The sequence below is a fragment of the Netta rufina genome, assembly GCF_964035555.1.
Source record: "Netta rufina genome assembly, chromosome: 1".
NCBI classification, from domain to species: Eukaryota; Metazoa; Chordata; class Aves; order Anseriformes; family Anatidae; genus Netta; species Netta rufina.
This window is the reverse complement of record NC_140123.1, coordinates 2,357,198-2,369,610: the sequence shown is the minus strand read 5'-3', so window position 1 is coordinate 2,369,610 and position 12,413 is coordinate 2,357,198. Positions and strand designations below refer to the sequence as shown.

General features: G+C 50.1%; 1 protein-coding gene across 1 annotated transcript in view; it reads left to right on the top strand.

The window, feature by feature from the left end:
* The window catches only part of MAP6 (microtubule associated protein 6), a gene marked incomplete at both ends in the record, with an annotated part of 35,177 nt that extends 23,172 nt beyond the window's left edge, over nt 1-12,005 (top strand). The window contains one exon of the mRNA XM_084288225.1: nt 11,936-12,005. Coding sequence (XP_084144351.1) covers nt 11,936-12,005 — 70 coding nt within the window. The remainder of the gene's footprint in view (nt 1-11,935) is intronic.
* Nucleotides 12,006-12,413: the final 408 nt, after the last annotated feature.

Here is a 12,413-nt window from a genome sequence, read left to right as displayed (position 1 = left end):
CACTTGAAGGCCTTGATTCAAATTAAGAGGGAGAGAAGGTGCAGAGAGCAGCGAAGACTTCCCAAGAGCGTGGCAGGCCAGACTAGGTTATCAGCAGGTTGTTCTTCCCCGTTGTTTCCCCTAGGATATGCATCTTTTTAATTGTTCCTGGTTTGTTTTGTATCGTGGTCCATTTTCTTCACTTCTGGGGTGCCAGTAGACAGCGCTAGATTCCAGAAAAAGGTTTAGTTTGCAGGTGTGGCCTTCCAAGGAGTAGAAAGAAATGAGTCACCAAGGTTGTTTTTGTCAAGGTTGGAGGCTGTTAGCCTCTGTTGTTTTGACTCTACTAGTTGTTGGAGCTCACATTGGCTTGTAAGCATCCTAAGAGGGCCATAACCCAGTTGCTGGGATCCCCAGACTCCCTTCAAGCAAGATCTCGGGTTTTTAATCTTACTGTGCCCAGCAAGACCTATTTGGAAGCTGCAAGAAGAGGGGGACCATTTGTCAGCAAGCATGGACTAGCCCAGCAACTTCACGTTGATGAGACTGGGTGGATTTCCACAAGCTGGAGGGCCAGACTGGCACTAAATACCCCAAAATTAGGGTCATTGAGTCAGTGGGAGCTGGGAGAGGTATGGCCCCAACCCAAATTTATGTGCCTAATTCCTGGGTTGGGTCCTAAATACATCAGGATTAACCCTGATCTGACCAAACAAAGCTGTTAAACTCTGCTGTCACAGTTGTGCAGAATAGATGGAAGTGAAGATGCAGGGTCCTTCTTTGTTTCTGCAGCTCAATATTTCCATCCTAACACACAGTCCAGCTTGAAACTTCGAGAGAGCAGACAATTGGGAAGAACGAAGAGAGAGAAGTAGGGCAGGGAGGCGGTGTAAGAGAAGGGTTTCAGAACTGTGTTGCTGTGAAGATGTTTGAGTGAGGAAAGTCTCGCTGTTGGGATATTTGAGAGAAGTGAAACTACCTAATAGGAAAAGGGATGGGCTGGGAAGGTGCAGAGTCCCGTTTTTGGAAGCTCACCCCGTTAGGATGGGATCTCTTGGAAACAGGCGTGAGTGGTGGGCTACAAGGCTGAGAGACAGTTTCCAAAGAGGAGGGAAGCTCTGTGGTATACAGATAGTGACATTTGCTGGCCTTAGTGATGAATAAATGCCAAGTTCAGTGTATTGTGTGATGTGTCCTGTTTGCCTTGCGCTAACAGCCTAAAGCTTTGAGTATAAGTAAGTGTAGTGTTCTGAATTCAGTGGTGTATTTCCAAGCTTAGCTGTGTTAGAACTGTGTGCTATGAGCTAGTCAGGTTGTGTATGTGGAAAATATATATTCATATATAGAAATATATATATTTAAACCTCCGATGTTTAGGAGGAAACCAGGGAAATCCTCCAGGAAGTAAAACTGTGGAAATCTTTGCGAATGTAACGCATTTTCGATGTGCATGCTCCATGGAGACGCTGACCTGTCCATAGTGACCATTGCTTTTTCTGAGTGCTCAGAAGCCCCTGCAGCACTGCTCGAGTGCAAAGCTCAGCTCTGTCTCCAGAGCAGCTCGGCGAAAGGCTTGCGCTGAACTCGCGGAGGGGAACGCAGCTCCCAGCTCTTCCCACCCCATTGCACAGGGGGCAGCTGGCCAGAGGAGCCCCAGCTTCCGAGACTCTCTGTGGTTTCTTGGCATTTAGGTGCTTCATCCATCTTCACACTCTTCAATAACGTCCCTTCTTATCTCAGGATATAGCAACAGCCGTGAAGATGACGTGTGGCAGCAGGCAGAAAATGTCAGGAAGGCACGTAGACAGTTGCCAACAGCCCAGCACGCTGAGCTCACTGCACACATAGAAAGACCATGCAAAGCCACGCTCCCAGTTATTTTTTGCCCTAAGTTTCACATTCCAAGTAACAGCGCAGTTGCCACCATTTCACCTTGAATTCGGTGGTAATTTAGTCCTTGAATTCAACGGGAACCAAATTTTGGCCAAGGGATGTCAGTAAGAGCCATGCTCCGACCACCTAACCCAAGCGTATCCACAGCCTGGATCAGCTACTCAACATCCCAGTCCTCAGGGTTGCTTCTTCTCCATGAAGAGCACCCATCATGGTGTATAAATTAAATATGAACAGTGAGTGGTCAGAATGTGGCCTTGTATTTCCTTAATACACAAAGATTTTAGAGGTTTCTGACTGCAAAGCTAGACATGAAGGGCTTGCTGGTGGTCAAAGCGCCTTCTTTAGTGGAGTCGCCTTCCAAGGGCCATTTATCTGCCTGGTTTGGACGCCTCTCTTTGGGAGGGATGAAGGATCCTTGGAAGGTTTCAATTTTTGCAGAAAGAGCCTGGGAAACCATCAGGGCCTCCACCTTAGAGAGCCACCAAGTAGGGGTGTGAATCCTTCCTTTGCTCCATTGCAGCAGGTCCTCAGCATACATCCGAGCACGTGGTTTAGCATCACATTTAGTGCCGGGAACCGCAGTAGAGTCAGGACTCAGGGTGAAATCCTGCATTGCTCAACCTCCCACAGACTTTCCGCCCATCCGGCCCACTCAGGTTTATCAGAAAGGAGACAAAATCTCTGCCGTTTCAAGTTCACTTTGGACTCTGAGCTTGTCGATCCCACTGGGAAAGAGTGCTCTGCTGTTCTGTGTTTCCAGCTACCACAATGCTGACTCTGTTTCACCGCTAACATGTACTATGTTTTTGCTTTCCTTGTAAAAAGAAAAAAAAAAAAGAAAAAAGTAATGTTTTGCTTTCTGCCCTGTGAAAGTTCCTATGCTGTCAGTTGCTTGCTTTCTCATTTTCACTGTATTGTACTGTTTCTCCTTTCTGCAAAAATGGTGCTAATTGCTTCCCGAGCTCCTGTTTTCTGACTGCTTTGCACACCGATCACCTGCTTCTTCATTTGCAACGCGTCTGGTGTAAAAACACGGCTCCCACGAATTCCACAAACTCTTGCCTCTTGGAGGCAGATAGGAAGTGTCTAATTAATATTTTGTGGCCTGGGTTTGGTTGCATATCACAAATTGTCTCTTGTAATGTGTTAAGCACACCTCCTCGTGGTGCTTTTTCATTCTTGCTGTTCGTATGAGAATGACACAGACACACACACAGACACAGACACACACACACAAATTAATGTATAGCCAATTGATTGTGACGTGCTTGTGATCTTTGCTTGCTCAAAGGGTTTTTTCTTTTTCTTTTTCTTTTTTTTTTTTTTTTCCAATGATAAATAAATGCTAAAGACAAATACCACCTCCTTGATCTTGTTTTCTCGATAAGAAGCACAGCTAAGTGAAATACCCTCCCAACCGTAATCAGGTTTGGATGCCCGCCCTCCATGCCTGCCATAGGGACACAACTGAGCTGTTGCAGTCTGACTCCCTTTAGGTGCCTGCTGCCCTCAGACTAGCCTGACGCGAGAGCTAAGCGTTTGCAAAAGGTGAAGATGGACAGTGAAGTCATGTGGACGGAGCAGGTAGTTGGCTTTTATTTTATATACGCATACCACGTGTTGAGCAGAGCGTCCCTGCGGTGAGTGCCCGGCACGCCGGCTGCTGCTGCACCTCGCTCGCGTGCACGCTGCAGCGGAGCAGGGAGCAGACACCGGGCTCCCCCGGGAGCTGGAGGGAGGGGAGATGCTGTGACCCCAAGCGATTTATTTACACGCCCTTTCCCAACTGCCTACAGCTCTTGCTTGTGCCCCGAATCTCCTGAAGGACCCACGAGGGGTCCGAGGGCTATAAATCCGTGCCAAAAGGAGGTGGCAGATGCTTGGGTTGAGCACTTCCAATGCGCAGCAAGCCTGGCCAGCTTTGAACAGGCACTTGGCGCTGTGGAAGTGCAAAGCACTGACTTGTGTATCGGTGGGAGTGCTGGCTGTCTGGGAAAATAGTGGTTCAGAACAAAGCAGGGCTGAGGGCACAGCTTGGTTTCAAAACGGTGAACCCTACTCTTAGTTTCATCTCTTTTTTTTTTTTCTTTTACCTGGCCTGTAAGCTCCTACCTGCAATTTTTTTATTTTTAACCATGTTTTCTCTTTTAATGGATATTCCAATAACATCCCCACCTACCTGGGAAAAATTGCCCGCTTTGGGGCTGTGTCCTGAAATCCCTCCTCCAGCATCGTGCTTCTGCCCTCCATGGAGCACTGACCCTTCTCTGCATTGCCGTTGCTGGGTGCTATTTTTCATCCCTGCCTCGTTTACAGCTCACTTTCTGAACTTATTCCATCTGGGACTACATGCTAACAGCAACGCTGCTTTCTGATGTCCTGCCATATCACTCTGCCTTCCCTCTCCCTTCCCCACCGGCCTCATCCATTCATCCATCACTCATAACTACAGGAGTTCTGAAGTGTTTCGGCTGGGCTGTAGCTCCTGGGATTGATCATTTCACCCCTCCACAGCTCATCCTGGAGAAAATGTTCACTCTTAAGAGACTGGTCATTGATGGGGCTTATCTGTGACAGTCCATGTTGGCTCTCAAAATGTCTCAGAGTGTCCTTCCCCTGCTGCAGCATGGATGTGTGGTCTGGTCCCACCCAGGCAACCACACACAGTGCTGGAAAAAAATCCCCTTGCTGCCCTATTGCTCTCTGAACTTGCTCAACATTGCAAAGCCTGCACACTTGGAGGGGCTTTGATGGTTTTCTAGGAGAAAGTACCTCCTAGATGCTTTTCTAGGAGACAGCAGGGCCAACTGGGCTGAGACCAAGCATTTGGGACCTGGGCTCCCTTTTCTTCAGCCGTCACTGTCTGAATCCACTGCTACTGACTAACTCATTAATCTTTGCCAGGTCATTAGTAACAGGCACTGCCCACCCATTCCCAAGGGCTGTTGTGAGAAAGATGTCTCCACAAAGCGCTGGAGCTGAGTTATTAAAAATTAAATGTTTTGTCTTAGTAGGACATTTAGCTTAGCTGTGCTGGCTGGGTGTAATCCGGTGCTTTCAGATGCATCGTGTGCTCACACACCTGGAAGACTTGTGCAGGGGAGGATGAAGAGGTTGGGGATGAAGAGGTCAGTGCCTGATGCTCTCCATCCCTCCCTTTGTGGGACACTGCCATTCCCAGCATCGGATGGGAGCTTGTGTGGCTTGGGCACAGGACTGAGGTTTAATTCTTGTTGTTCCCAAATCTCTGAGCTTCCTGTGAAAACACTGACCATTACCTTACACCCCTGACTGGTAAACCAAGGTCCAAGGATGAGCAGGGGTATTACATCAGCTGACACATCAGCCCTTGTACAAATGCTTCTTGCTTCTCAGGATCCTTTGGACCTGGGGTTTGTTTAGAGGTGTGCCAGCGCAGGAGAGAAAGGGACTCTTTAGGAAGATGTCCTTGCAATAGCTGGCACCTCCTGGCATGCAGGGAATAACCATCATTCCCAACAGCAACGCCAATGTGAGCTGAAGAAGAAGAGCTGTGCAGGAAGAAGTGTGAAGACATGACCATGTTCAGCACCACAAACAGAATCTTGTGTGCTGTTGCAAAATATCGTGATGTGCAGACACCGACTTCAGCTCTTCCCCATTTCCAGCAGCGTCTCGGTAAGTTTGATCCAGTTGGGGATTTCACAGCCTGCCTCCATTTGCCCTTATCCCCACGAGGTTTCTGGGCTGGGAGTGATTCCAGTAACGCAGCTGAGCCTATTCACAACTCAGATGTCTGCAGTGAGGGATGGCATGGCTCTGAGTACTTCAGGACTGGCTGTTTATTGTGACCTGTGGAGATTGCTTGTAACCAGATTTATTTTCTGTTTCAGGGCGCCTTGGAAACAGCTGCCTGGTGAGGACTGTCATGAGGAGGAGATGTGAGCCCGAGGATGAAAGAAAAGCCTGCTAAAGGATGCAAGGCACCTTTGTGCTGTCTGAAACGCCAGCTTTCCCTGCAGGGAGCCTGCTCCAAGGAAATCAGTCGCCAGAAAATGATGGATGAGGAGTAGTGACAGATCCCAGGGATGTGTGAGGGCACTGGGGCATCATAACCATAACCCCCTCCTTCGCTGTCAGCAATTCACTGGTGCGAGAGATGGAAAGGGGGGAAAGCTTCTGAACCCCCCCTTGTTGTCATCTCCCCACCTCCCACCCCACCCTAGCCAGAGCCATGCTGCAATCCCCAGCCCTTGAAAAAAAAAAAGAGCTGATTCTTTCCATATATCTGTGAGGAGCATCCTGGCTTGTGTCAGGAGCAGTGGGGCCAGCAGGGCCAGGGAGGTGCTCATCCCCCTGGGCTCTGCTCTGCTGAGGCCGCCCCTAGAGTGCTGGGTTCAGCTTTGGGCCCCTCACTCCCAGAAGGACATCGAGGCCCTGGAGCGTGGCCAGAGAAGGGCTCTGAAGCTGGGGAAGGGCCTGGGACACAAGTCCTGTGAGGAACGGCTGAGGGACCTGGGGGGGTTTGGGCTGGAGAAGAGGAGGCTCAGGGCAGAGCTTATTGCTCTCTGCAACTGCCTGAAAGGAAGGGGTGGGGAGCTGGGGGGCGGCCTCTGCTCACAGGGAACCAGGGCCAGGAGCAGAGGGAACGGCCTCGAGTTGTGCCAGGGGAGGCTCAGGTTGGCAATGAGGAGACATTTCTGCTCAGCAAGAGCGGTCAGGCCTTGGGACGGGTTGCCCAGGGAGGTGGGGGAGTCCCCGTCCCTGGGGGTGTTCAAGGAGAGGTTGGACGTGGTGCCTGGGGACAGGGCTTGGTGGTGACATTGGTGGTAGGGGGTGGTTGGAGCACATGATTCTGGAGGGCTTTTCCCCAGCTCCTTCCCATGCAGTTTCAATGCCTCAGCACCCCACCAGACCCCGTCCACCCTCCACAACATCTTCCTTCTTACCTTCAAACCCATTTTCCCTCCATCCTCCCTGCCAGCTTCTGTCCCACAGCTGCTTCCCCAAACTTTCCAGCACCCCTCAGGCATCCCAAATACCCAGCTCTACCAGGGATCTTCCCCTTCCCCTCCCTGAGTTACTGTCTGGTGTCTGGTCTCGTCTCTTGGACTGTAAGCCTTTTTTCTTTGCCTGTACTGTGTGGTAGCATTCGCTGCTTGGAATAAACAATACCTCACCCTCCGACGGCCCTTTTCTCTCTCTCATTTCTTGGTGTGGCTTCAGTGGCTGTGTCTGCAAGTGCCCGGTGTGTCTGTCCTCGTGGCCAGTCCTGCAGTCGGTCCTGCTACCACGGCTCTGTCTGTAGTCTTTTGGGATGGCTCTGCTCGTCTTTTTGTTCCGTGGTGCCTCTCTTTCTTTTTTTTTACAGCCACAGGGATGAGCTTTGTTGTCTAAGTGGGAGCCTGGACTTTTCAGAGCTGCGTGGCCGTCTGTCCTTTGCAATTTTGATGTATCTGAGAAGAGCTTGGCCTTTCTCCAGAAATGTCCTGAGATGACAGGTGGTTCAACAAATACATCAACCGAGGAGAACAAGGGAGAAGTCTTGTAGCCCAGGGCAGAAGAAGCTGATGTTAAAAGAAATATATTTCCTACATGTCAGAAGAAGCCAACGTGGAAGAAATTATGTTTCTCGGCACAATACAGAAAGCAGTGGGCAGAAGTGCATCGCTGGAAAGCCAAGCAGATGCACCTCTCAGGGAGAGACGCAGAAGCTGGCTTAGCAGCAGGGCATGTTTCAGAGATGGATACACAGGAGGCTTCTGGAGGTTCAGAAGATGTCCTGAACATCTTCTTCTTCCATTCCAGGCTTGGACTAAACCTGCCCACGGTCCCTTCTCCCTGTGAGTACAGCAGGGACCCAACTGTGACAAAGTCCCTGGTGGCCCCTTGCTCCCTCCTAGCTCACTGCCAGCCTTCCTTGTTCTAATTTATTGCCTGACAGTGCTGTTTGGTCCATGCTGGCTGGAGGTTTCAGTGCATGTCACCTTGCCAGAAAGCAAAGGAGACTCTTTCCAAGCTGAGCAGACAGCCAGGCTCACAGTGTGGCCATCAGTCTTTGTTTCATGGGCCAAGACCTAAGTCAAGGCCAAACTGAAGCTGTTTGGGCATGAATGGGAGAAGGATCAAGCAGTGCTTGGTCCCCTGGGCTTCCTTCTGTGATGTTCTGCCTGACCTTGGCTGTGCAAGAGCACACAGAAGAGACAAAATGTATGTGGAGGACCAGTCCTCTCTTTGAAAAGCCTGGAGATGCCATCAAGGACAAGTAAGACCTGCAGCTGGGTTGTGCTTGACTTCTCCAGGCTCTAGGGATTTCGGTGGAGATCCTGGGGAGATGCAGTGGGAAAAGGGGATCACTTGGTGTGGGCAATACCTCCCATGTCTGTTCCCTCCTGTTGTGCTTTCATTATGCCTCCTCTTCCTCCAAACTCATACTCTAGGCTCCAAAAGTGAAGTTCTAGAAGAATGTAAAATAGCAGCCAAAATCTCATCTGTCCAATGTTAAGGAGTGAATGTATTTAAGACCAGATGCATGAGTGACACTAGGTCTAAATTAGATCTAGACCCAGGCTGAAGCAGTTCATTTTCCTGCTGTACCTTGCAGGTTTAGCTCCCACTGCTCGGTGCTGCTGCTTTTTCCAAGGGAAGTGACGGAGACCAGATGCTGAGTACAGCACTAAGGCTTTTTGCCAGGACAAAGAAGACTTGTATTTCGGTCACTGCTATACTGAAAGCAAACTTGGTGCACAAAGTACAATAAAGCATTCAGGAGAAGTGACTGGCCACGTTTTCTAACCTCATTGTTAAAGTGTGTGCCCAGGAATTGATGAGTTTATGTCTTCCAAGAAACATGAACCTGTCACTGCTCTCCTGGGCAAGCCCCAAAACCAAGAGGTTAGTTCCTCCCCAGAGGACAGCCGTCTCCTCACCTGAGTTATCTGGGAAAGAAGAGACAGATTTCTCATGATTCTTTGCAAAAAATATCCCTTTGGTGTCAGACTTCACAGATACATGTGCCTGGAGCTATGTTGCTGTTCCTGAGCCACCACGAGAGGATTCCTTCTACTTCTAGTTGCTCTTGAAAGCATTGTTTAATTTTCCATGTGCCTGGAGTTGACTCTGCTTTATGACTCCCAAATAGTTAAACTGCTTTGGATGAAGATAATTTTGCAGAAGAGGATAAACATCACCATCTCTCTTTCGAAGTGAGGCCACCAAAACCTTTGGAGAAAAGGGGGGTGCCATGAGCAGGTCCCCCACATCTGTGAAAAATGGGAGGTCTCTACCAGGACCTATCATCGATGGAAGCAAGTCTGGAACCCAAGGCACAGGAGCACAGTCCTTGCACGGGATGTTGCCCATCAGAAGTGTCTGGAGGTCCTGGTGTGCTCCCTCCTTTTACACCAGGGCCAGAGAAGGGGAGACCATGCAATATTTGTCTGTGGTGGTCATCCACTGTCTCTTTCCAGACACCAGGTGCTGCCTCTGGGAAATGAACCCCTGCTGAATTTTCTGCATTTCTGTCTCTTGGCCATAACCTGAGTAATGATCTGTCACCTCCAATCCATCCGTTCTCCATTTCTCACCTTGTCACACCACGTAATTAACCTCTCCGACACAAATGAGTTGCGCTGGGCAATGGCTGGCTGCCGACAGCCCTCATGCATGCAAAGATCTCCAGCCTATTTCCTCGCTTGGCTGAGACAAAGACCATTTCTAAATGTTGCTGCTTGTGTGTTAGGACTTGTTATGGTTCAGGATTTGGCTTTTTTTCCAACCCTCTGATTTTCACATTCTTCCCAAGGCCGGTACCCAGGGCTGGACCCCATTGTGCAGCCCCACAGAGAGCAGCTGGGGCTTGTGAGAGGCTGTGCAATGCTGCATTGTCCCTGGGTGCCAACGCCTGGGGAAAATAATGCAGTTACCTCCCCCTCTATACTCCTCCCAGCTTAAAACAGGTTCTGAATGAGCTTTACTGGGAAGGACAATCACACGATTATATGAATTCGATGCAAACAAAGAGGAAGCCAGGGGATGGGGATGGGACGCAGCCTTTTCCTCCTGCAGGAGGCTGGCTCCGAGCCAGCCTGTGCTAAAGAATCACAGAATCACATCTACATGGCTGAAGGAAGCACACACTCATGAGGAAAGGGCCAAGGAATTAAAACAGAGCAGTAGCCACCCTGCAGACATGCACGCTATGCACCAGCCTTCCAGGATGCCTCAACAGAGGCACCCCAGTGAGGCTGCTGGAAAGGGTGAGTTCCCCTGAAAACTCCAGCAGAGTTGGACACCAAACCCAGGGAAGAGCTGGGATTAGCTTGGCATTGCCCTGCTACAACCTGGAGCACCACACAGCAGAGAAGACCTGAGCTCGGGCCCCATAGGTGCTGCATCACCCCATAGCAGATCAGGAACAGATACCTGGTCACTTCCTTGGTGCCTGGAGTATCTGAGGGCAGCTTTCCACCTTCCCAGTGGTGTGTAGGTGTCCTCGGACCTGCTGCCTGATGGCAAGGATGTGGTTACCTCTCCAGCCTTCTCCAGAGACCAGCAAACAGGTCCTGCCCCAGCAGATGTCCGTGCATCGGCATCACGGGGCTGGTTGGACCTGGCGTGGACAGCTTCACAAAGAGCTGCCCTGAATTACCCCTCATCCTTTTATTTAGGGTGCTGGGCTCACCCCATTCCCAGTTAGGCAACCAGTAGGTTGGGAGGACTCCTGCACAAGCAGCCCCAAACAGTGAGCACTGGGGACACTGGGGAAAGGCTTTGCCAGCCTCTGCCAACAGCTTCTGGTAATAAATGTAAGCACGAAGGGCAGGACAAGGGTGAGTATTTAAGCAAGAGCTGTCCTCCCGTGGCTCTAAGCATGGTGTTGCCCCACTAACCTCTTGCACAGGGCAGGTTTGTCTCAAGTGTCTTGTTTTCTTCTCCTGTCATTGACCAAGGAGATGGTTATACCATCTCTTCTCCTGGCCCCGGTGCCAGCCTCGCCTTCCTCTCACGAAGATCCAGGCTGGGGTTTTTCCCTACACAAAGCCAAGGGCAGGCTGGAGGGGACACGGGGGGTCTCCTTAACACGACCACCACACAAAGATCCATTTTAAAGCTGAACACGTTTCTCCTGCTTCTCCATTTTCTTTCTGCAGCCTCACAGATCCCTCCCCATCCATCACACGTCTCGCCTCAGCCCTGGAGATCCTCCTTCTCCTTCCTAATGAAGATGAATTCCCCCATTTCCTACACTTTCCTTCCCTCTGCACCCCCTCCACTCTCTTCCTCCAACAAGCCCTATCCTTCCCTTGAACATCCATCCAGAGACTGTCCCCACAGCATCTACCCTACCTCCAGAGCCTTGTTCCCACCTGCTCCATCCAAGGCCACCCCAAACCTACCCTACAGGAGCTGTAGTTTCCCCACAGCATGTGCTGCATAATGCAAACCTGGTGCTCATGTTGATGCTTCTCTGCTGTTTTACCCCAGGGACAGAGCTGGCCCTAGGGATCCTATAACAGATCCTACAATAGATCCTACACCTCGGTGTCACCAGCACCTCCTGGTGTCTCCAGGGGTCACAGAGGTGCTCTTGGATGGGGTTTAGCACATGTTAGCTGGGCTTTCTTTCCTTTTATTTTTTTTTTTTATTATTATTTTTTTTTTTAATGGGCACTGGGCACTTCCTCAGCAGCTCAAGAGCTCCCCTGCGCTATAGGGCTTTCCCCACCTGCCTTGAGGGAAACAAACTGCTTCTTTGTGAGACAATTTTACAGCGAGGTGCTCTTTCGATGCAGGTTATAATCAATTGGCAAGCATTTTTCATAGCTGACCCATGGTCCTGGTCCCAGCTAAGTCAAGGGCTCCAGCCCTACTGATTTTATGGGCATCCATGGGTTTTGGAGCAGCTCCTTGCAGGGACCAGGACCAGGCTCACCAACCATCCCCAGAACATACCAAACACGTGCGGGCTGCATGGGGAGTGCTCTACAGAGCCAATTCCAGCTCGGGGAGGACATTTCGTCGTGGTGCACCACCCTGTTGCTCTGCCAGCATTGCAATGATGCTCTTTCTCTGCTTGCAGGACCCCTGAAAAAAATCCTGGTGCTACAGACCAAGAACCAAGTACCTTAGTGCAGGACCAATGCACATGAAGCTGAGCACTTTCTTCCGAGCAACGGTTGGAGCAAACGTATAGTCTGCATGAAATGTGTATCGTCTGGCTGGCATATAATAAAGCTGATGATCAGAGTTGAATGATAATTTCTCTTGTCTCCCAAGTACTGAGAAGTTACCAGGATCTGTATAATGCAGTTAGCATGACTGTGCCTTGATTTATTTTCAGTAAAGTCGGAAAAAGAAAACGGGTCCCGTTCTCCCTTTATTCAGTGCTGTGGAATGGCGCTGGTTTCATCGGTCTCTCTCCTTTACACAGGCAACAGGGAATTCAGATTCATGGATGGAAGAACCATTCTGGGTTTCAGAGATTATCCTGGAAGCCTAGTTGGCAGGCTCAGCAGGTCTTTTCAAAATCCTTGGAAGCTTTTTAATGCACAGTAAAT